Genomic DNA, 23816 nt, shown 5'->3' with positions numbered 1-23816 from the left:
GAGATGTATCAACTACCAAAACTGAACCAGGAAGAAATAGAAAACCTGAACAGACCTATAACCACTAAGGAAATTGAAGCAGTCATCAAAAATCTCCCAAGAAACAAAAGCCCAGGGCCACATGGCTTCCCAGTAGAATTCTATCAAACATTTAAAGAAGAATTAATACCTATTCTCCTGAAACTGTTCCAAAAAATAGAAATGGAAGGAAAACTTCTAAACTCATTTTATGAGGCCAGCATTACCTTGATCCCAAAACCAGACAAAGACCCCATCAAAAAGGAGAATTACAGACCAATATCCTTGATGAACATGGATGCAAAAATTCTCACCAAAATACTAGCCAATAGGATCCAACAGTACATTAAAAGGATTATTCACCATGATGAAGTGGGATTTATCCCTGGGCTGCAAAGTTGGTTCAACATCCACATATCAATCAACGTGATACAATACATTAACAAAAGAAAGAACAAGAGTCATATAATCCTCTCAATAGATGCAGAAAAAGCATTTGACAAAGTATAGCATCCTTTCTTGATCAGAACTCTTCAGAGTATAGGGATAGAGGGTACATACCTCAATATCATAAAAGCCATCTATGAAAAACCTACAGCGAATATCATTCTCAATGGGGAAAAGCTGAGAGCTTTTCCCCTAAGGTCAGGAATGCGGCAGGGATGTCCACTCTCACCACTGCTATTCAACATAGTATTAGAAGTCCTAGCCACAGCAATCAGACAACAAAAAGAAATCAAAGGCATCCAAATCGGCAAAGAAGTTAAACTCTCGCTCTTTGCAGATGATATGATACTGTATGTGGAAAACCCAAAAGACTCCACCCCAAAACTGCTAGAACTCATACAGGAATTCAGTCAAGTGGCAGGATATAAAATCAATGCACAGAAATCAGTGGCATTCCTATACACCAACAACAAGACAGAAGAGAGACAAATCAAGGAGTCGATCCCATTTACAACTGCACCCAAAACCATAAGATACCTAGGAATAAATTGAACCAAAGAGGCAAAAGATCTGTACTCAGAAAACGATAAAATACTCATGAAAGAAATTGAAGAAGACACAAAGAAATGGAAAAACGTTCCATGCTCATGGATTGGAAGAACAAACATTGTGAAGATGTCAATGCTACCTAGAGCAATCTACACATTCAATGCAATCCCCATCAAAATACCATCCACTTTTTTGAAAGAAATGGAACAAATAATCCTAACATATGTATGGAACCAGAAGAGACCCCGAATAGCCAGAGAAATACTGAAAAAGAAAAGCAAAGCCGGCGGCATCACAATTCCAGACTTCCAGCTCTATTACAAAGCTGTCATCATCAAGACAGTATGGTACTGGCACAAAAACAGACACATAGATCAATGGAACAGAATAGAGAGCCCAGAAATAGACCCTCAACTCTATGGTCAACTCATCTTTGACAAAGCAGGAAAGAATGTCCAATGGCAAAAAGACAGTCTCTTCAACAAATGGTGTTGGGAAAATTGGACAGCCACATGCAGAGGAAAGAAACTGGACCATTTCCTTACACCACACACAAAAATAGACTCCAAATGGTTGAAAGACCTAAACGTGAGACAGGAGTCCATCAAAATCCTAAAGGAGAACACAGGCAGCAACCTCTTCGATCTCAGCCGCAGCAACTTCTTCCTAGAAACATCGCCAAAGGCAAGGGAAGCAAGGGCAAAAATGAACTCTTGGGATTTCATCAAGATAAAAAGCTTTTGCACAGCAAAAGAAACAGTCCACAAAACCAAAAGACAACCGACAGAATGGGAGAAAATATTTGCAAATGACATATCAGATAAAGGGCTAGTATCCAAAACCTATAAAGAACTTATCAAACTCAACACCCAAAGAACAAATAATCCAGTCAAGAAATGGGCAGAAGACATGAACAGACGTTTTTCCAAAGAAGACATCCAAATGGCCAACAGACACGTGAAAAAGTGCTCAACATCGCTCAGCATCAGGGAAATCCAAATCAAAACCTCGATGAGATACCACCTCACACCAGTCAGAATGGCTAGAATTAACAAGTCAGGAAACAACAGATGTTGGCGGGGATGTGGAGAAAGGGGAACCCTCCTACACTGTTGGTGGGAATGCAAGCTGGTGCAACCCCTCTGGAAAACAGTATGGAGGTTCCTCAAACAGTCGAAAATAGAGCTACCATATGATCCAGCAATTGCACTACTGGGTATTTACCCCAAAGATACAAATGTGGGGATCCGAAGGGGTACATGCACCCCAATGTTTATAGCAGCAATGTCCACCATAGCCAAACTGTGGAAAGAGCCAAGATGTCCATCGAGAGATGAATGGATAAAGAAGAGGTGGTATATATACACAATGGAATATTATGCAGCCATCAAAAGGAATGAGATTTTGCCATTTGCAATGACGTGGATGGAACTGGAGGGTGTTATGTTGAGTGAAATAAGTCAATCAGAGAAAAACATGTATCATATGACCTCGCTGATATGAGGAATTTTTAACCTCGGGAAACAAACTGAGGGTTGCTGGAGTGGTGGGGGGTGGGAGGGATGGGGTGGCTGAGTGACAGACATTGGGGAGGGTATGTGCTATGGTGAGCGCTGTGAATTGTGCAAGACTGATGAATCACGGATCTGTACTTCTGAAACAAATAATGCTCTATATGTTAAGGAAAAAAAAAGAAGAAGATAGCAGGAGGGGAAGAATGAAGGGGAGTAAGTCAGAGGGGGAGACGAACCATGAGAGACGATGGGCTCTGAAAAACAAACTGAGGTTTCTAGAGGGTTGGGGGTTGGGGGGATGGGTTAGCCTGGTGACGGGTATTAAAGAGGGCACGTTCTGCGTGGAGCACTGGGTGTTATGCACAAACAATGAATCATGGAACACTACATCAAAAACTAATGATGTATGGTGATTAACATAACAATAAAAAATTTTTAAAAAAAAGAAGTATTCATATCCTTTTACAACTTTAAGGTATATCCATGTAGAGAAAATATAGTTGTAGTTGCTTCATATTAACTGCTGTTTCCCACTGTATAATCATACCACAACTTCCTTACATATTCCTATGGATAGACCATTAGATATTTTGCCATTTTTTATTATTATAAGTCAGACTGCAGGGAAAATTCTTTTGGATAAATGCATACAACTTTTTTTTTTATTTTGTTTTTAATATAGAGTTAGGAGAATAATATGACCAATAAAGTTGACCTTTTTCAAATGTGTAGCTCTGCGAATTTTAACACATGTATAGACTGATGGGACCACCATCACAATAAGGACACAGAACTTGTTCCATCACTGAAAACGACTCCCTCAGGCTGCTTCTTTGTAGTCGCAACTTTGTCACTGCCCCTAACACCTGCCAACCAATAGCCTATTCTCTGTTGCCATAATTTTCCTATTTCCATGATATCATATACATAGTCATACAGTGTGTTACCTTTGAGACTGGTTTCTTTCACTCAGCATAATACCTTGAGATGCATCTGTGTTGTTGTATCTAGCAATACTTTGTTCCTTGTTATTGCTAAGGAACATTCCATTGTATGGGTGTACAACACTTTGTTTACTATTTTGCCCACAGAAAGACATTTGTGTTCCTTCTGATTTTTGGCAATTATTAATAAAGATGTTATAAACCTTCATAAACAGGTCATTATGCACATATAAGTTTTCAATTAACTTGGGTAAATACCTAGTCATGGAATTCCTGGGTCAGATGGTAAGTATATGTGTATCTTTCCAAATTCTTGGGGACTTACCAGTTATCTTTCTGTAATTGATTTCTAATCTAATTCTATTATGATCAGAGAACATAATTTGTATGATTTTTATTCTTTTAAATTCGTGAGTGTTTGTTTTATAACCCAGGATATAGTCAACCTTGATAAGTGTCATCTACACTTACAAAGAATATGCATTGTGTTCAAGTTGAGTGTGTTACAGATGTCAGTTAGATCCAGTTGGCTGATAGTGTTGTTCAATTCCTCTAGATCCTTGCCTATTTTCTGCCTACCTGCTCTATTAATTGCAGAGAAAAAAAAAGTTTAAGTCTCCAGCCGTCATCGTTGGATTTGTCCATTTCTTCTTTCAGGCTTACTAGTTTTACTTCATGTATTTTGAAGCTCTGTTGTTAGACACGTACACACTTCGGATTATAGTTACTGGTGGATTGACCCTTTTATCAGTATGTAATGTTTCTTTCTATCCCTGGTATCTCTCTTGCTCTACAGTCTACTCTGTCTCATATTAATATAGTCATTCCGGATTTCATTTGATGAGTGTTTGCCTGGTGTGTCATTTGATATCCTTTCCTTTTTAACTTTCCTGTGTCATTATATGTACATCAGGTTTCTTGTAGTCAGCTTAGCATTGGTCTGGGTTTTCTTTAATAATATTTTTTGGTCTTGGGTTTTGTTTGTTTGCTTGTTTTTGTTTTATTTAACCCATTCTGATGGTCTCAGTCTTTTATTTTGTGTATTTAGACCACTTACATTTAGCATTATTTTTGTTCTGTTTGCATTTAAGTCTACCCTTTTATAATTTGTTTTCTATTTGTTCCCTCTAGTTTTTGTCCCACCCTTTCCCCTTTCCTGCTTTCTTGTGTCCTATTTGAATATTTTTAGTGTTCCATTTTAATCTGTCTGTTGAGTTTGATTTCATCTTAGTGTTTTTCCCCCCCAGTGGTCATGTTAGGGACTAAATATACAAACTTGACCTTTCTCAATCTACCTAGACCTAATATTTCACCACTTCAGGTGGAATATAGAACCCTTACCAGCAAATAGGTCCCTTTACCCTCCTCCCCTTATGTTGTTGTGATTATTATGTCCATATGTAGTAAAACTCCATAATTACAGTTTTTGCTTTTGACCATCATACATATTTTAAAGAACTTAAGAGGAAAAAGATAATCTCTTCTATTTACTCAGATTTTTACCATTTCTGTTACTCTTCCTTCACTCTTGATGTTCTAAGTTTCCCTCTGGTAGTATTTGCCATCCATCTGAAAAAAAACTTGCTTTTCATGTTTCTGTTGGAACAGGTCTGCTGGCAATGGATTCTCTCAGTTTTCATCGACATTTCATCATCGTTCCTGGAGGAAATTAATTCTGGAAGGGAATTCTGAAATTGTCTAACTTAAAATATTCATTGCACATGTGAGGAAAATGAAGCCCAGAGACAGTAAATACTTTGCCCCTATGTCACTGAGCCAGGACCAAAATCTAAGCTTGATTCTCAGTTCAGTGCTCTTACTCTTCTTACACAATGTGCTGGCTTGCTATTTCAATTATTTGGTATATAGTGAGAATAGGCTGTACAAAAAAAAATCTTGATTATTATATGCTTAATACAAGAAAAAGTGGTAAAATTATCATTTTTTTAGAACTGAACGGGGCCTCAGAGATCATTCATTTCTGTGTTTCATGTTTCAGATGAGAAAACCGAGGCCAGAGAAGGTAATTCAGTTTCCCAAAGGAAATGTACTAATAAGCAAAGACATGACATTTATAGCAAGATCACACTACATACCCACCATTTGGCACCAGGGTTGCTTGTTTCTTTTCTCCAACAGCAATAGCCAAGATAGATCGTGTTGGGCCAAACACACTCTCTCTAGAAGTTCCCTCATGATCTTATGACACAAGTTGGATGGCCAACACTGCACAGTGGATCCTAGCTAGGTCATTTGGAATCAAATCTATGACTGTTATCATTTGCACTATCTTCTCAACCAATGTTTCCCCCAACTTCAGTGTCTATCAGAATTGGACCTCAGGGTGCACAGAAACTTATAAGCTGTTAAGAATCAGCTTATCAACATTGCACATTCCTGGGCCTACTTCCAAAGATTTTTTTTTTTTTTTTTACTTCCAAAGATTTTGATTCACTAGATCTAGCGTGTGGCTCTGAGAATTTGCATTTTTGTATATACCCCAGGTGATTCTGATGCATAGGCTGCACCGGGAGAAATGTCTGGCCTAGACGGAAGCATTATGTCTTGGTCATGAAAAGAAAGTTCTGTTCTTTCTAGCTCAGAATAGAAGAAGAGACTGGGTATGACACCAAAGCACTTCTTAATCTCACTGGATTCGGGATCCGCCATTCACAGTACTTGAGCTGCCTTCCTCCTCTTTCAGGGATAGGCTGAGACAGCTAGAAGTTAACAGTGACACAGCCCTCACACATCTGTAGCAACAACTCTTAAAGACACAGATAACTGCAGTTAGCACAGAGTTTATTATATGTCTCTTACCTATTGCCCTTTCAATAGGTCCATTAAGATTCCTAAAACTTAGATATTCCAATTAAATATAACAGCTAACATTTATCTAGGGCCAGATTTTATAAATCCAGATTTTTACTTTAAATACACTTCATAATCATCCCCCCATACATGAACACACCTAGACCCACATACACAAACAGCACTGATCCCATAGGAATGTGTTCATTCTCAGCTGGATGCCTTGCTATGCACGAGATCCTATAGAAGCAGGAAAAAGAAGAAAGTGTGCTAGCCCTGTACTCAAGAGTTAAGAGTACAGCATGGAAAACCAACCACACAAACAAGAAATGACTAGTTGTGTTTTAAGCAACATGCAGACATGTGCAAGATAAAAACAGAGTATAACCTTCACAGATTGAGGAACCCTTATGTTTAAATATTGACTCTGCCGTTCTTATGGTTTAATTCCTGAAAGTAAAGAGCTTGATGTTTAGCTAGACTGAAAGGAAACGCAAGTGCTCTTTGCATTTGATCCCTTAATGCATGCAGAGGCACAGATTCCCTGATCTGGCCAGCATACTGCGTCAGACTTTTTCTCTATTGTCTTGTAGGTATGGACAGATCTCTTTTCTCTAATAATCATAAAAGATGCTTGAAAGCAGGAGCCATGTCTGATACTTCTTCTGTGTCTCTTACAGGGCCTAAAACTATGTCATTTTAATGTCACCCATAGTGAAGCCCCTTCCATGTACCAGGCTTTTTGTGATACCCTACAGTTTCAGAGACGACTTTGAGATCCCTGCCTTCAAAGATTTCCCCGCATTCACTGAGCTCAAACTTCTCCTGCAAGTGATAGGCCCTGTCTTCAGAGCTTCGGGCCCAGAGATAAGTAATACTCTCCCTCTGCACTTGAGTGAGGAAGAGAGACATGAGTACTGTGTTAGTGTCAGAGCTCCTGTCACAAGGATCACAAACTGGGGGTTTAAAAAACAGGAGTGTGTTGTCTCATGGTTCTGGAGGCAAACAAGTCTGAGATCAAGATGTTGACGGGGATAATCTCTACCAAGCACTATGAGGGAGAATCAGCTGCTTGCTTCTTACCTAGTTTCTGGTGGTTTGCTGGCCATTTCTAGGGTTCCTTGGCTTGTAAGAAGCATGATTCTGATCTCTGCCCTCATCTTCACATGGAGATCCCCCGGTGTGCATAGCTCCAGGTCCAAATTTCCCTTCTTTATTGGGACACCATTTATATTGGATTAAGGGGCCACTCTGTTCCAGTATGACCTCATCTTAACTACCAACATCTGCAATGACCCTATTTCCACATAAGATTACATTCTGAGGTATTAAGGGTTAGGATTTCAACATATAAATTGGCAGGGGTGGGGTGGGGGGTATATCTCAATCTCTAACTCATACAAACAGCTAAACACAACCTGGTCAATGCTTTAATCGGAGTGTATGCAAAAAGCTACGTGGGTAGATGAAAGCACATGGCACTGAGCTTAACAGGCATGAAAGAAGGCATCTGAGAAAGCGGGACAAGGGGCCACAGCTTGGGCAGACAATAGACATTCTCCAGGTGGGGAAATGCAAAAGAGCTTTTGAATAAAGCCATGTCTACCAGAGCATGAAGCACTTGGGGAACTGCAAAAAGTATTATGGGGTGAAACCTGAAGGGCATAGGAGAGCTGAGAGATGAAGCAGGAAGGGGAGACAGAAGCCAAACCATGAAGAGCCACATCACAGTGAGTAGCCTAACCCAGACGCAATGAGAAGCCATGCGGGCTTTTCAACAGGACATCATTGTTGTATCTGCATGCTGGAAAGCTCACTCTGGCCAAAGTTTTGATTCTATCATCACACAGGTGGACACTGCAATAGGGCCACACTGGAAGCTGAGAGACCAGTTAGGAGCCTATTTGCAAGAGTCTAAGCAAGAAATGAGGAGACCCTGACTGCATTCAAGAGCCGTGGGAACGGAAAGGCAGGGAAGGATTTACAATGGGAGGCTTGACCCAGAATGTCAGGCTCTGGTAAACATCAGTTGGGAATAACTTGGATGTGGGCTGAAGGGATGTAGATGAGGAAGCCAGGGGCCAAGATGGGGAGAGTCAGAGCAGGAGCAGAAGGGCAAAGCCCATTTCTGAGAGGGGGAAGAGGATGTTGAGGACATCTTGCATCTGACTGGCCAGTCCTGCCCCGAGGGTATCCTCCCTCCCTCCCCAACCTCATTCACACTTAACATCTGACTTCTACGGGGAGTTTTGTCCTTGACCTTGATAGGGCAGGGGAAACGTGCTTAGATAATCTCTAATCAAGTTAGAAATACTGTTCCCTGAGCTGAGGCCAGACAACAGAGTCTATTAAGGGAGCATGACCCCATGAATAGGGGAGAACTGGAGTCGTAGGCCGGGCAATGGCCTCATGCCCATGTCCTTTGCCAACCCAGAAAAATGCACACCAACTTGCCACAGAGTGCAGATGTGGCCCCGGTCAGTGCCTGACTTCTTCATCCCCTGGCCATGATGCCTAATTGGACGCATTAGGAGTTGCAACGTTTCTCAGAAACGGGACCAGTTAAAAGTTCATTCCAGATAAAAAGAAGGAAATCATTCAACAAGATCGACAAACGCCCACCACCATACCCAGCAGAGGGAAGCAGGTGGCAAGAGCATCATCTTGAGATTTCTCACTTGGACTGAGTTTTTAGGCCGTGATGTGCTCCTGAAAATAGTCCCTGTCCGACATTCTCCTTTCCCATACTCTATCATTCTTGTTCCGCTCATAAATAGTATCTAACCTAACCCAGTGTGCCACAGGAACCGAGAAGTCATAATATTTCTAGCAAACACATATATCATACTTACTTACCACGTGCTGGGGGCTGTTCCAAGCACACAATAACCCTACCGGGTAGGTCCTATCATTATCTTCAGTTATAGATGAGGGGGATGGCAAAGAGCCCAAGAATCTCCCGCTGAACCACAGGGCAAAAAACTCTGATCTGAACCCACAAGCCAAAGTGTGTCTGAGGATTCCTGACTCCAGCAAGGGAAGGAGGCGGTTAAAGAGCTGGATTAACATACACTGGAAGCTTCCATGTCCGGACAGGCAGCTCATGGCAAAGATGCATTTTCCTGAACATTCAGCACAGTGGGGCTGCCTCTCTGGTCAGACTTGCACTTCAATCCCGCCCTCCCCCATTAAATAGAGGAGCCAGGAGTCCAGGCCTGGCCTGCCCCCTCCCCTCCCCTCCCTCTTCCTCAAAAGGGAAATGAGGTGGGGGAGTATAAATTACTTCACAAGCTATCAGAAGAAAGTCTAACATGTGTCCTCCAGTGATTCATTTGGGTGGACCACTTTCACACCAAGCTAAATGCAAAAAAGTTCAGAGTGGGGTCATCGGGAGGCCCCTCCCTCCTTGAGTACAGGAGAAATTTCCTCTTTGTAAAGGGCAGGCACAGTTGGAATCAAACTCCATCCAAACAGGAAATCACCAAGATTCTAGGTAAAATTCGTGCCTTATTTTTAAAGAACAAACCTTTTTATTCCTTAAGTGGGTGTTTCCTGAGTGCCTACTAGGTGCCAGGCACGGGACATGCAGTTGTTGTGGACCTCGTGTGTGCCCTGCAGAAGATAGGAAGAAGGAAAAGACAACACACACACACACACACACACACACACACACACACACACACCCCTGACAAATCTTAAAGAAAGACTTTCGGGGGGATTGTCTTTTTTCTGAAAAAGGAAAATGAAAATAAAAGGTTGCGCGCGCGCGCACACACACACACACACACCCTGAGTCCCCGAAAGTGCCTGGACTGCGCCGCGAGCAGGGACAGTGGGAGGCCTGGGGCGAGGGGGGATGGGCGCGAGAGGCGGGCTGGGTGACAAGGTGCAAGGGCAGAGCCGGCAGAGGCACCGGGAGTTGGCTGGCGAGCTTGCGCCAGAGGCAGGTGCCAGCTGCGAGGGGGCGGAGGGGCGGAGGGGCGGGCGCGGGGCCAGGCGGGGGAGGCCCGGCGTCACCTCTGCCTCTAGGAGTCGGGCGCGCAGACGAGCTCGCCCCGAGCAGCCGGGGGCACGGGCGTCCCTGCCACCCGCAGACGGAGCCGCGGGGAACAGTCGCCGCAGCCCGCCCAGCGACAGCATCCTCTGGAGAGACGCCCCAGCCTCCGCAGCCGCCTTCCTCCGCCCGGAGGCGAGCGCCGCCGCCCGCATCCCGCGCTCCCGCTCGCCGTCGCCCCCGGCCCCGCCGCCCTTCCGCCCGCGGGCGGCAACAGGCACCCGCGACCCCACCCCCCCGCCTCACCCCGGCCCTTCCCTGCCGCGGGCTGCCGGGCGGACGGCGCGGGGAGAGAAGGTGCCGGAGACAGGGGCCCGGAGGCACCATCCCCTGGTCTCCACTCCGCGCGGAGTAGGGACGCCCGCCAGCGCCGCGGGTCCCCAAGTTCAGGGGCGACACCCCTCCAAGGGGAGGGGGGGCGATCCCGTGCGGTGAGCACCCCGGCCGGCCCTCGGCGCCCAGCGTCCGCCCCGGGTCCCCGGAGACGCCCGCGCGCCCCGGCGGGGCCATGCCGGGGCTGCGCCGGGACCGCCTGCTGACTCTGCTGCTGCTGGGCGCGCTGCTCTCCGCCGACCTCTACTTCCACCTCTGGCCCCAGGTGCGGCGCCAGCTGCGGTCCCGGGAGCACCCGCGGGGCTGCCCGTGCGCCCGCCGCGCCTCGTCCCCCGCGCCGGACTCCGCCGCCGCCTCCCCGGCCCCCCGCGCGGCGGCGCGCAACTTTTCCCGAGCGGGGCCCGGGACTGAGCGGCACGGCGGCCGCGGCTCCAAGCTGCAGGCCCTCTTCGTCCACCCGCTGTACCGCGTCCCGGAGGAGCCACCGCTCCTCGGGCCCGAGGACTCGCTCCTGGCCAGCCAGGAGGCGCTGCGGTACTACCGGAGGAAGGTGGCCCGCTGGAACAGGTGAGGACCCCGGGCGCCAGGCGCCCACCGCGCGCGCTCCGCCCAGCCCCGCCGCCGCCGCCGCCGCCCCCGCCCGGCGCTCGCAGCTCGGCCCGCTGCGCGGCGGGTGTTCCCTGCCCGGACCCCACCAGCTGTGGGCAGACGGCAGAGTTCAGCCCCGAGTGCATCTCAGTGGGAGAAAAAGTTTGTGCTTCAGCGGCACAGCAAAGAAAGGCTCTCAGCCTCTCGCCTTGAGCTTTGTACACTCCGTAGCCCCGCTTCTGTCCCCTGGGCCCTTGTCCCCCTCTTTCTCCTTGTCCTGATGTGGGAAGCCGCTGCAGGACTTGGGTGTTCCAGAATAGGTTCCCAAATAGAGCGACTCCGGAGCTGCTTCGCATTCCGCACTTAGCTTTAGACCTGGGCGCCTTCCAGAAAGCAATGCTACTCCCTGAAAACCCAGCTCATTCTCTTTTAACTTATTCCTCTGCCCAGGTCAGGGATCACAAGAGGCCAGCTGGGGCAGAAAGTAAACGGTTTAGGTCCCTGACCTGATCACCGACCTGTTCTATTTAAAACGTGGCTTGTCCCTCTGGCTAGTGCTCTAACTTGAAGGTGGTTTTTAGCATTGGGGTAATTTGGGCTGATTTGGATCTGCGGCTTGATGCTTTCACAGAGGAGATAAAAATCTGCCTGGGAATTTTTAAAAATCCAAAGCAAAATGTTGGGGGGGGGAGCCCAAACCTATTTAGGATTCAATTAAGAAGATGTATTTGTAAAAGGGCAGGAAGGGGGGTGGTTTGGAGAGGGAGGAATAGTCAATACTGAGATCCCCAGCTAACGACAGAGACCTTCGCATGAGCTAGAACCTCTGTTTTGAAGTACAGACTTGTCTAAATATCACTCACGTCTAGAGTTCATTTCTGCACCACACCCATTACTTTTCTTAATACAAGAGATTTCAAAGTGAGATGTCATCGGAGGGTTTTATAGTCCCCGCTGAGGATGGGTAGGCCATAAATCTCGGTAGAAGCTCAGTGCTAGCCCAGTTTAACTGTTTGCTCATTATTCTGTAGTGCTAAGACCGGCTGTGGCTTGAGGGAGGGAGGGAGGGAGGACGTTCAGAAAGCAGAAAGGGCTGAAATGGAGAGCTATTGGCTGAAATCGCTGTGGTGAATTTTGATTGCAGCTCTGTGGCTGATGACTTTATATTAGAAAGGAGATGGTTCTCCATTTCATTGCTAATTGTGTGTAATAAAAAGGCAGTTTGAGATTGCTTCTCAGACACTGTCATGTTCAACATTACCTTGATTTTATCAATAATGTGGGCGTCGGGATCAATGGTCTAGGAAATTTTGCCCTTAGAAAAATTGTGTGCACATCTGTAGAAGATTTGAGAATGAGGGGACTGTGAGCAAAGTCGCTTGCTTTTGTAATCGCAGATCAGCGTTCATGTATTCATATTTCTGTGGCCTTGCACTTCTTTATGTTCCTTCGGATCTTGAAGGAAAGTCCAGGGGAATATTTTGGCAGAAGAGCAAAAAATCTTTCTCACCAACGTGTCCCACAATCGATTTTGAGCTTGACCTCCACACCATCATGTGTCACAAAAACACATTTCCTGGCCAGAAATGATTTTGGTCATTTAACAGAGGATCGACCAATGGGGACTGCTAACCTTGCTGTATTCGGAGCTAACAGGGTAGTTTTGTGTGGTTGGTTGAGTGTGACAGTTGTGATATTTATTTTCCTCTCCCTTTTAATACCTTGAGATCCCAAGTGAGGTTTGTGGGCTGTAACAGGAGAGGAAGCTGCACTCTGGAGGGTTGAAACTTGACCTCAGACACAGAGAACACCTACCTTCCCCCGACCTGTATGGTAAACATCAATGGGATGATACTAACAAGCCTATGTGCTATTACTTATGTCAGGTTAAAAATGGAACATGGAAGACTCAGTAGCCAGTGTGAATCTGAATCACGCTCAGAGTTCTGTTGTCAGAGAGAGTCACTCATTACCTGAAGCCAGCTAGTGCCCTGGCGAATACAAAGCACATGGGAGTGTTGAGGAAGCCCGCACACCTGCTGTTATGGGCTTCTGTGGCTACTCTGGGCCAGGGAAGGCTCCAGAGTTCTGTGCAAGCAAATAATTAGAACAGACAGCAAAGGAAGAAACAGTGAATGACCTTACAAATTGTGTATCTCTTGCACGGACAAGCCCTCCTTGTTTGCAGCCACAACCCAGCCAATATTTAAAAACTAGAGATTTATAGACCTATATGGATGCCACCATGCCAATAATTACCTAACATTAACTGCTATCCAAAATAATTGTAGCAGCAAGCCATCTGCCACACCAGGACAGTTTCAGGTAGTGAGATAAGCTAAAGCCAAATCGGCATTCTTCACCCTTTGCCCGGAAGAGATCATTAGTCTGAATATTTTTTTTTTTTTAACCACCATGCTAATAAGTAATGGTATGAAGTTGGAAGGTATCTTTCTCCAACGTGAGCTCATTACCAATAAAAGGTAGGTAATGACCTGTTTTTCCCCCCAGCACATTCCTTTTTTATTTTAGTGGAAGATGGAGCTTATACATCATTTTGAATGTTTTAGGTCTTCAATCAATCTTTGTTAATTCGATGTCAATATCTGGTGAAGTTGAAATGCCAAAGATATATCGTGTGCCGGGTGGACTCCCTCGTGCTATCTGACACTCAGGCATTCTGCAAACTTCCTCAAACCACTGTTTTTCCCTCCTGTCCTCCTCTCCTTCCTCCCTCAAAATGTAACTAAGTGTGGCACAATCCAAGTTAAAAATGCAATCAGGGAAAGTGTTTCTGTCAGGTCGTTCGTCGCTGATCACAGCGAGCGAGCCAACGCCAGGCTCCATCAGGCCTGATGACATATTTGGCACCTGTCTTGAATAGTGAAAAGCAGAGAGAGGGCAAGGAGCAAGGGGACGTAGTCTGCACGACTTCAAGGCCATAAACCAACCAGCCAGACGAAGCCTTCTCCTTTTTCAAAGTAACAGCGGAAGGCAGGGCTTACCTGGCACACAGATAACTGCTCACCTTGCTGCTATCCTCTACCTCCTAGAGGCCGGGCTTCCTGGGCTTGTGGGCTGGGTTTCTTCTCTGCCCACAAGCTGCCCAAGCCAGACAACATCTGTCCTTTGACATGTCAGAAGTAGCCAGCTTGGCCTGGCCCTTTGCCCACATAGCTTCGGTTGGCTCCTCTGTAACCCTCTGGTCTTGGCAGGCAAGGTCAAACAGGGTCCTCCCCGCTGGTGTCGAAATTCCAGCAGCCACCACACAAATCCAAGTTCCCTACTCTCTGCTTTTCCTTCTTGACGTTCCCTCAGGTATCGGGAAGGTTGTATTTTCCTACAATGACAGTGTCAGCATTTCTCAGAAGCGTGGATGTGTGTATCTGTGTTTTTCCCACCAGCCCAGCGACAGGAAGCACCTGTCTTTCCTTCTCCTCCTACCTACTTGCTGTCACCGAAAGCAAGCCTAGCCCCGAGTTTCCCTTTGAAAATCACAGCAAAGAGCCTGGGCAGCTTTTCAAAGATGACAGTTGTTTAAGGGGAGTAAATTGGCTCAAGTTTTTCCAGGGAAGCTTTGAGAAGATCCAGCAGGCGAGGCAGATAGAGGAGGGGCGGCGGGCTGGGGGAGGGGAGGGGAGAAGGAGCCAGGGGAGATGAAAAAGAAGTCAGCTGGAAATGAGAACTGTCTGGTCTAGGGGGTTTTGAAGGCAACGCTTCTTCCCACCATGGCATCTGGGAGTGAAAAATACATTCTCTTTATTCTCACCCCCTCTGTCTCTCCCCTCACTTGCCCCTCGTTGTCTCTTTCTTGCTGGTCTCCAGCCGGCCCCAGACCATGTGGAGCACACATTGATCCGGAGCAGGCGGTTCAACTCGCCAAGCAGCTAAATGTCCAGATTCTTCCTTCTGGATGTCAGCCACTTGCCTTTCTCCCAGAGTCACCAGGCCCTCGGCCCCTTGTCTGATTCTTCTGCCAGTGATGCCAGGCTAAGAAAGGAAATGGCTTCCTTCGGTCTGCAAATGGACCTCGACCAGACCTGTGTGTGGTTAGCAGAGGGAGTAGGAATCCTGACTTCCATTTCTCTTTTCCAATTAGAGCTTTGTTTGACTGATTTGGGAAGAGCTATTATCTTAGCAGTTTGTGTCCCTGGGCTTGTAGCTGGAGGAAATCTCTCCTGTCTTCTCAGGGCCACAAACTCCAAACAGATGGTTTCTGAGAGGGCTGATCCAGAGGCCATTTTCGGGTCCCTTCTCCCTCATTCCAGAGCCCGGTCTTTACCATGCTACCATTACGGCAGCAAAGACGGAAATCAGGGAGGATCTCAGGGGTGTTCGTCCAAGGAGGACAGGCATTTCCTATGTCCAAGTATATCAAAATCAAGTCCCTCGGCCAAGCACCGGAGGACGCCAGTCAGCTGTTCCCTTGTTCCCAACCCCCACCACTCTCCTTTCACCGCGCGAAGTTCTCATCAGTCCTGGGAACTCAACTGGCTAATTACTTGCATGCAAACCCCCTACCTGAAACATGCTTGATCTGGCCCAGGTACGTCACATAAACTTGCTAACTTGGGCTTTACAGTTTCCTTAGAAGGAGGTGCATGCGCTGGACAAAATCCAAGATGGCCCCGTTGGATTCCCAGCTCTGGTGTACACACATATTCTCCTCATTATTCAACCAAATGCTAATCTAGGTCCTGCTGTAAAGAGGGATTTTACAGATGTAATTAAAGTCCCAGATGAGTTGACCTTGAGACAGATTATCCAGGTGTGCCTGACCTAATCACAGGAGCCCTTTAAAAGGAGGGAGTTTGGGGGCACCTGGGTGGCTCAGTCAGTTGAATGTTTGACTCGGGTCATGATCTCAGGGTCCTGGGATCGAGCCACGCATCGGGCTCCATGCTCAGCGGGGAGTCTGCTTAAGGATTCTCTCTCCCTTTCCCTCTGCCCCTCCCCTCGCTGGTGCACACACACTCTCTCTCAAATAAATAAATAAATCTTTAAAAAAGAAAAAAAAAAAACGCAGGGGTTTTTCTCCAGCTGATGGAAGAAAAGGAAGTCAGGGATTCAAAGTATGATATGGATCTGATGGACCATGGCCGACTTGAAGATGGAGGGGACCACGTGGCAAGGGACATTTAGGACTTAAGATTGGCCCTCAGGCGATGGCCAGCAGGGAATCAGGGCCATCAGTCCCACAACCACAAGGAAATCCATTCTGCCAACAGCAAGGACGAGCTCAGAAGCAGATTTTCCCCCCAGAGTCTCCAGACCTGGTCGACAGCTGAACATCAGCCTTGCAAAGCCTGGGCAGAGAACACAGCTGACCTCTAACTCTGTGAGCTGATGGACGGGCGCGACTTTAAGCCAGGAGGTCTGTTGTAGTTTGTTACACAGCAATAGCAAACAACTACAGTACTGCTGTTGGCTTCATTTTGTAGAAGAAACTGGGGACAAGAAGATTGCATAACTTGCTTTCCAAAGTCAGGCAGCCAGCACCACAGGCAGGCTTTGGACCCAGAGGGTCTGGCTCCAGGATGCGTGCCTAACCATCAGCATCTCCACTGTGCATCCTTTGATGTCCACAGGCCCTTGCTTTCCCTCTTCTGGAAAGGCTTTTCCGACTGCCTCCACCCACTCTGGTCCCTCCCTGACTATACGGTTCCTCCCCATATAGCACCATATTATTTTTTTTATGACGGGGCCCCATCCAGCTTCAGGGCGGCTGTCTGGAACTTCCTGTGAGAATGAATAGCCCTTCGCTCCCGGCATGAAAAGCCCCCGGCTTGCACGTGGTCTCGCTAATACATCTGTTTCACGGTTTCTCATGGGGGGGGCCGCCCAGGGGGAGCCAGTGGAGCAAATAATTGGGAACAGACAACATCAGGATTTGGGGACTGTTAGTAAATGGCCTGTTCCATCATATGAAAAAAAGCCTCGAACCAAAACAATGCCGACCATAAAAATCACCCCACCTATAACTTCCGACTCCTCCCTATAAAGGTCTAAGACAAAACCACCCTACTGAGACAACCTAAAATTTGGATCTGGGGTGGGTGTTCTCTTTATTGCAATAACCTAAGTAAAGTCAATTTAAAAAAAAAAAAAAAAAGCCGTGAAGCAGAGTTGAGAAGGTGTCAGGTGCCAGGAGGAGGGAACTTCCTTAGTTTCCTGTCCTCTCTGAAGAAGAGCAGCCAAGAAGTCTTGCATGAAAGCACGTGGGAAGCACGGAGACCCCCACTTAGCCAAAGCAATCCCTGCACTGCCCCTTGGCAGAGGCAGACCTGTGTTTTTCTTGTGATTATTCATTAAGCGGGAGGCTGACAAGAGCCTGTGGGTTCCGCTGAAGGAGGCTTGCATGTGGCCGAAAGCCGAGGGGGGATGCCATTCTCAATAGCTGCCACTTCAGTGGAACAGAAGTTACCAGGCAAAGGAGCATCTGTGAGCCTGTTGTTAGAGGCACACACAGATATATGCCAAATGGAAGCCACAGCGAGGAGAAAACAACAACAACAAAAACGCTTCCTTCTTTTTGTGCCCTGTCACTTGGCAGAATGTCCTAGGGTTGAAATGTGAAATCAGGACAGACTGAGTTTGAAAGCCGGAAAGATGCTGGCATCCAGGACTTCGGAGGCCAAGCACAGGGGGCGGCCAGTAGAATTTGGCTTGGGCAAGAGGCAAAGTTAAGAGTCAGAAAAAGTTCTAATTTATTGGATCCCCTAGTAACAGACCAGTTCCATTTGGGAAGCCGCAGGGAATAGAGAAGAGGGGATAAGCAGCCAAGAACGTGTAATAAAATTCAGCAAAATATGGAGAGTAAAAGAAACCTAAGGCGCGTTGGCACGGGAGTCCATGGACCAAGAAGCTGGGCCATTAAAAAAAAAAAAAAAGCAGCTGGCTCGGGGAGAGACGGAATTTTAGAAAACTTGGAAGAGGTTGGGGGCTTAGAGAAGATCTCTGCTGGCAAAAGAAAATCAGCGCTGTCTGGCCCCGGGGAAGTCAAGGCCAGCGCGCAGATAGCAAACGTGCTGTCAATCCCTGGGCAAGCCTCGTGGGCCGGAGGGAAATATGTCTGATGATGCTGCTGGAAAGGAGAGTCTAGATGCGGGGACAAATGGTCTTTCCTGGCCAATTCAAGTGTCCCGCGGGTCTCCGTTTCATCAGTTCAAATGTGAGTTTTCTATTTCTGACTCATTTTCTTCCGTGGCTGAACAGTTGCAAATTCTGTAGGAATCGTGTATTTGTCTGCACTTAACAGCTCAGCTCGTGTTTTTCGCTCTGAATTAAGAATGATGCACAACCAGTAGCCGCTTTTTTTATGCATTCTGTGCCCCTCTGAGCAGTCAGAGACGCTAGAGAAAGACCAACCACAGCTCCACAATCAAATCAAGCCCCTTATTAAGTACTGTTCCCATTGCGGGGGATTTTTAACGGAGTCTTTGGACCCCACCGAGTTCAAGTGAGGAGGTCTGTGTTTCCCTTACATTTTATGCCAAGTTTGCATTCTGTGCATATGTTTATTTCCCTACGAAATAGTTTATGATTTTTGAAAAGTGTACTCTGGTTTCAAGTGACAGAGACCCAACTCAAAGTAATGCAAGCTGGAAAAGGAAATGTAGAGACTCCAGTAACCAAAACTCTGCAGGGGCAGGTGTCCTTTCTGTCTCCCTAGTTTGAATCCCCTCCTGCGGCTTCCTGTCCCAACAGTCCTAGGACTGGAGAGAAAAGTGTTTCTCCGATTTCCAAAAAGATTCTGAGGAGAGACGCTGATTGGCCGGGTCTGAGAAAACAGCCGGGCTGTAGAGAGCTATGATTGGCCCACCTTTGAGGCGGCTGCCCACCCTTCAGCCAATCACGGGCGTCAGGGAGGCGGAGCTTTGGAAACTCCTTTCAGCCAGGTGGCTCAGTGTGGGGAAGAGCAATCCCCCAAAGTGACACTGGGTGGGCAGGGGAACTGGAGGAACAGCCCTGACCAGTGATGCTGGAAAGTGTCTCAGCTTAAGCGCAAGGCACTTTCTGACTCCTGTAGACGCTGTTCTGGAGTTTTAATTAAGGCTTTTTAGTTTTTTTAAAAAAAGATTTTATTTATTTAACAGAGAGAGACACAGCAAGAGAGGGAACACAAGCAGGGGGAGTGGGAGAGGGAGAAGCAGGCTTCCCGCGGAGCAGGGAGCCCGATGCAGGGCTCGATCCCAGGGTCCTGGGATCATGACCTGAGCCAATGCAGACGCTTAACGACTGAGCCACCTAGGCTCCCCATAATTAAGCCTTTTTAAAACCAAATTCAGGCGTGCCTGGGTGGCTCAGCCCGTCAAACATCTGCCTTCGGCTCATAGAGGTGGATAGAGACCCACCTCCGGCTCCCTGCTCAGGGGGGAGTCTGCTTCTCCCTCTCCCTCTGCTCCTCACCCCCCTACCCCAGCTCGTGTGTGCTCTCTTGCGCTCTGCTCTCTCTCGCTCAAATAAATAAATCTTAAAAAACAAAAATATAAAAATAAAACCAAATTCATTTATAACAAATTCCTAGCGTGCAGACTTTTTATACCAACCATTAAAATCCTCCCAAGAAGCTAGGCATCTTTATGTATTTGGGCTTAAATCAACCTTACTCCCTTCATGGGAGCCCAAAGAAGAAACTGATGTGGACCCAGCTCATTCACGGGCTCATGTCTCTGTCCCCTGAAAAGAGATTCTACCTGGAGCCAAGACGTCTCTGTGTCAATCCTGAAGAAATCGCTTGCCTTCTTCAGGCCTGCCTCCCTTCGGAAACGAAGAGGGTGAGTTGTGATCCCTGAAGGCTCCTGGCTGCTCTGTTTTCCAAGCATGGCTCATCTTTGACCAAGATTTCTTCTTCAGAGTCTATCAGAGTGAAAATATGGGGCAGTCATTTTCCAGGTGCACTCCATGAATTTCTAGGGTTTGGGGAGGTGCTTCTCAGGTTCTGCAAATGATTGATTAATTTTCGTCTTCAAAGAGTATACTTTAAGATGATCTTAAGATGAGAAAACACACCCGATTGTGTTATGCACGTGACAGCACATTGGTAATTTATGGGGACGGATGCCCGCTCCTCCTATCTTTGTTTAATTGAGGAGTATTCTGAGATTGCAAGGTGAGCTGTTAAAAACTGTCTCCCATCCCCAGTGCTTATGTGTATTGATCAGGATTTTTTGTGCTCTACTACCAACACAATGTGTGGAAATTAATCAGGTACTGAAATAAGACTATTTCTGTCTTCCATTACCTCCAAGTTTGAATGCTTGAATTCATAATCCTGTTACCACTCTCATTCTTGTTGATTAGCTTTTAAAAATAAGTTTACAAAAAAAGATAAGTTTACATACTTCACCCTATAAATTAGATTTATAATGATAAATTAAACATTTTGTTTGTTTTATACATTGGGGATTCCGTGTAAGATTTCTTTTGTAAGGAAGGTTCCACTTCTAGAAAAATTGTGAAAACCACTGATTTGGAATATGCAGAAATAGAGTAAACGTCTTTTCTTCTTTTCTCTCAAATTGATGTGCCTAGAACCCAAGCCCCCACCCCACCCCCCATCTGTTATCAGTAACGAGAGCATGGCACTTGCTAATGACCACACCCCCCACCATGGCTTTGCCAATGCTTCTGGCTCCTTGAGCATAAGAGAGCATCTTTTAGGGCTAATATACTGTTTGCTTTTGCTGCCCAACAAATCATTCCAAAATGTACTGACTTAAAACAAGAACCATTAAAAAAAAAAAAAAAGGAAAAGCAAGAACAATTTATTAGCTGATGATTCTGCAAGTGAGCAGTTTGGGCTGGGCTCAGCTGAGCATTCTTCTGGCCTCTGCTGGGCTCATTGAGACATCTATGGTCCGCTGCTGCATAAGTTCTGCTGATCTGGGATGCGCCCTCTCCTCTGGGGTCCCTTGTCTGGGACCTTGGCTGAGATGATGATCGTGGCTCTCCATCACCTGTCACCCCCCAGTCAGCTAATCCGGGCTTCATCACATGGTGGTAGCAAGTTACCAAAAGAGAGGAGATGTGTGCACAGCCCCTGGGGGTCCTGGCCAGAACCTGCTAAGTGTCACTTCTGCTACATTTCATTGGCCAAGGTAGATCAAAGGCCATCTGGGGAGATTCAGGTCTCCTGGCCATTGGAGAGGAGGTGGTCTAATAACTTAGTAGTGTTCCACTGAGCAAAGGCTCAGAAGAGGTCCCTTTCGCTGGTGAATTGTCAGGCAGTGAGCCGGCGGCTATAAGTGGCAAGAGCCAGCCCCAGTGAGAAAGAAGTCTAACATAACCCTTCAAAAATCACACTTCAAAAATCAAATGAAGCCACTATGGACTGAGTCATGTTCCCGCAAAAGTCATACGTTCAAGTCCTAACCTGCCGTACATCACAAAATATGACTGTTTTTGGAGACTGGATAATTCAGATTAAGGTTAAATGGGGTCACAAGGGTGGGGTCTTAATCCACCATGACTGGTGTCCTTGAAAGAAGAGGGAGAGACGGCCATGTGAGGACACGGGGAAGGCGGCCACCCTCAAGCCATGGAGACAGGCCTTGGGAGAAACCAAGTCCGCTGACACCTTGATCTTGGACTTCTAGCCTCCAGAACTGTGAGGAATAAATTTCTATTGTTTAAGCGGCACCAGTCTGCTGTATTTTGGTACAGTAGTAGCCTGAGCAGACTAATACAGAGGTAACTGATGCGAAAGAGTCATGGCTGATCGGCTGGCTTGGGCCTGGCTCCCCCTCAGCTCCTGGGGCACAGGCAAAGTCATCTCTGAAATTGTCCCCTCTTCCTGGTGTGGTTCTTCCAGCTTCATGAAGCCCCTGGGACTCCCTGTTCAAGCCCTTGAAAACTCCCTCACTCCCAGACAAGACAGTCTCAATCCCCTCCTTAGGGCCAAGTGTTTGTTTAGCTCTTCATTCAGACTCTTTCTACTCTACCTGGTCATGGACAGACTTGAAGGTCCCCCTTGTTCCGGAGACCATTTTTGAGGTCCGAAGCTGACACTGGGCTTTCTGTCTCCCTGCCTGCCTCCCACGATGGTCCTAATCTTCCCCAAGGCCACACACAGTCTGATTGAATGGGTCCAGGACACAGCATCATCTCACCAGGTGTTTAAAACTTGTAAATTTTTTTTTAAAGATTTTATTTATTTATTTATTTATTTGTCAGAAAGAGAGAGAGCACAAGCAGGGGGAGCGGTAGGCAGAGGGAGAAGCAGGCTCCCTGCAGAGCAAGAAGCCCGACGTGGGGCTCGATCCCAGGACCCTGGGATCATGAACTGAGCCGAAGGCAGACGCTTAACCGACTGAGCCACCCAGGCGTCCCTTGTTCTGTAAATTTTTAAACACTTCCTTTCCTATGAACGACCATAATAGAACAATGATGAAAATTTGTTTTCACTTCTCAGGTGCATTAAGAGCCTGTATTTTATAAGCAAATTTCCAAAGACCATTATCCGTTCATTTATCTCTAGGGCATTTGTGACAATAACTGTTAATATGATTAACGGCATGAATATGTAGAGTCCTTTCTACTTCCTGAAGCTCTTTTAAAACAGTCTGTAATTAGTTCACTGTAGAAAAGGATGGGTCTTTACAGCCAGTAAGAGGTTGACCCGAGTATTCCCATGGAAAGGCATCCAGTCAATATGTGTTTGGATATAAAGCAGCATCTTTGGCTTCAGCCTTGGGCAGCGGACCCTGTGTAGGACCCCTGGGAAGAAAAGTGCTGTCTTCTGCCCAGACCCTCAGAGACCACGCCTCTTGGAACACCCTCTGTTGAAATTCACAAAAACTCCCTTCGTGAAATGGCATCAAAGCAACACAGGGAAAAATGTGTGTGCCATGTTTATTATAATCACAATCATTGTGTCATTATAATGTCATAGCGAGAACCGGAGGTCGTCCAGGATAATTTGCTGCCAGAAAATGAAATAGACCATCAAGGATGGATTTTAATGCCACACACTATGTTGCTCAGTGGCCTGGACCCCTTGGCAAAGAACACTTGACGAGATGCGCGGCACGCTCAAGATGTCCCAGTTCTCAGAAGTCAGAAGACATGCCCCTGAGCCATTGGATGTTAGCATTTCCTGAGCAAGGTCTGAGAAGGGAATCCCATCACTGGCATGTTTCCTAGGGCTCCTGTAACAAATTTATTCTTTTACGATTCTGGAGGCTGACTCTGAAACCCTGGGGCCATGTGGCAGAGGGCACAGCACTCTGTCCAGAGGCTCTGGGGGAGAACCGGTTCTTTGCTATGATTGCCAGCATCCTCTGACCTGTGGCTGCATCACTCCCAGCCCTGCCTCCATGGTCCCATTACCTCATCTTCTTCTGTCCCTGTGCGTATGGGTCTTCTCCACCACCTATGTCTCTCTCCTATAAGGACACGTGTCATTGGATCTGGGGCGCACATGGAGAATCCAAGACCATCTCATCTCAAAATTCCTTAACTTTGTTACATCTGCATAGACTCTATTTCCAACTAAGGGCACATTCACAGGTCCCAAGGATTAGGCCATGGACATTAGGTCTTTTTCAAGACCACCCG

General features: G+C 46.7%; 1 protein-coding gene across 4 annotated transcripts in view; it reads left to right on the top strand.

Annotated features, from left to right (window-relative positions):
• Positions 1–10252: 10252 nt before the first annotated feature.
• The window catches only part of FAM20A (FAM20A golgi associated secretory pathway pseudokinase), a 48419-nt gene continuing 34855 nt past the window's right edge, over positions 10253–23816 (top strand). For 2 of the 4 annotated variants that reach the window (XR_003515353.2, XR_003515354.2), the window contains exon 1: positions 10253–11237. Coding sequence is in view for 2 of the 4 variants with exons in the window: in XM_027568038.2 (XP_027423839.2) it covers positions 10846–11237 (392 nt within the window). In the remaining 2 variants the exon portion in view is untranslated. The remainder of the gene's footprint in view (positions 11238–23816) is intronic. The other 2 variants (XM_027568038.2, XM_027568039.2) reach the window with 2 other exon arrangements.

This window comes from Zalophus californianus, chromosome 16 (assembly GCF_009762305.2).
Source record: "Zalophus californianus isolate mZalCal1 chromosome 16, mZalCal1.pri.v2, whole genome shotgun sequence".
In the NCBI taxonomy this organism is placed as follows: Eukaryota; Metazoa; Chordata; class Mammalia; order Carnivora; family Otariidae; genus Zalophus; species Zalophus californianus.
This window is presented reverse-complemented; position numbering and strand designations above follow the sequence as displayed.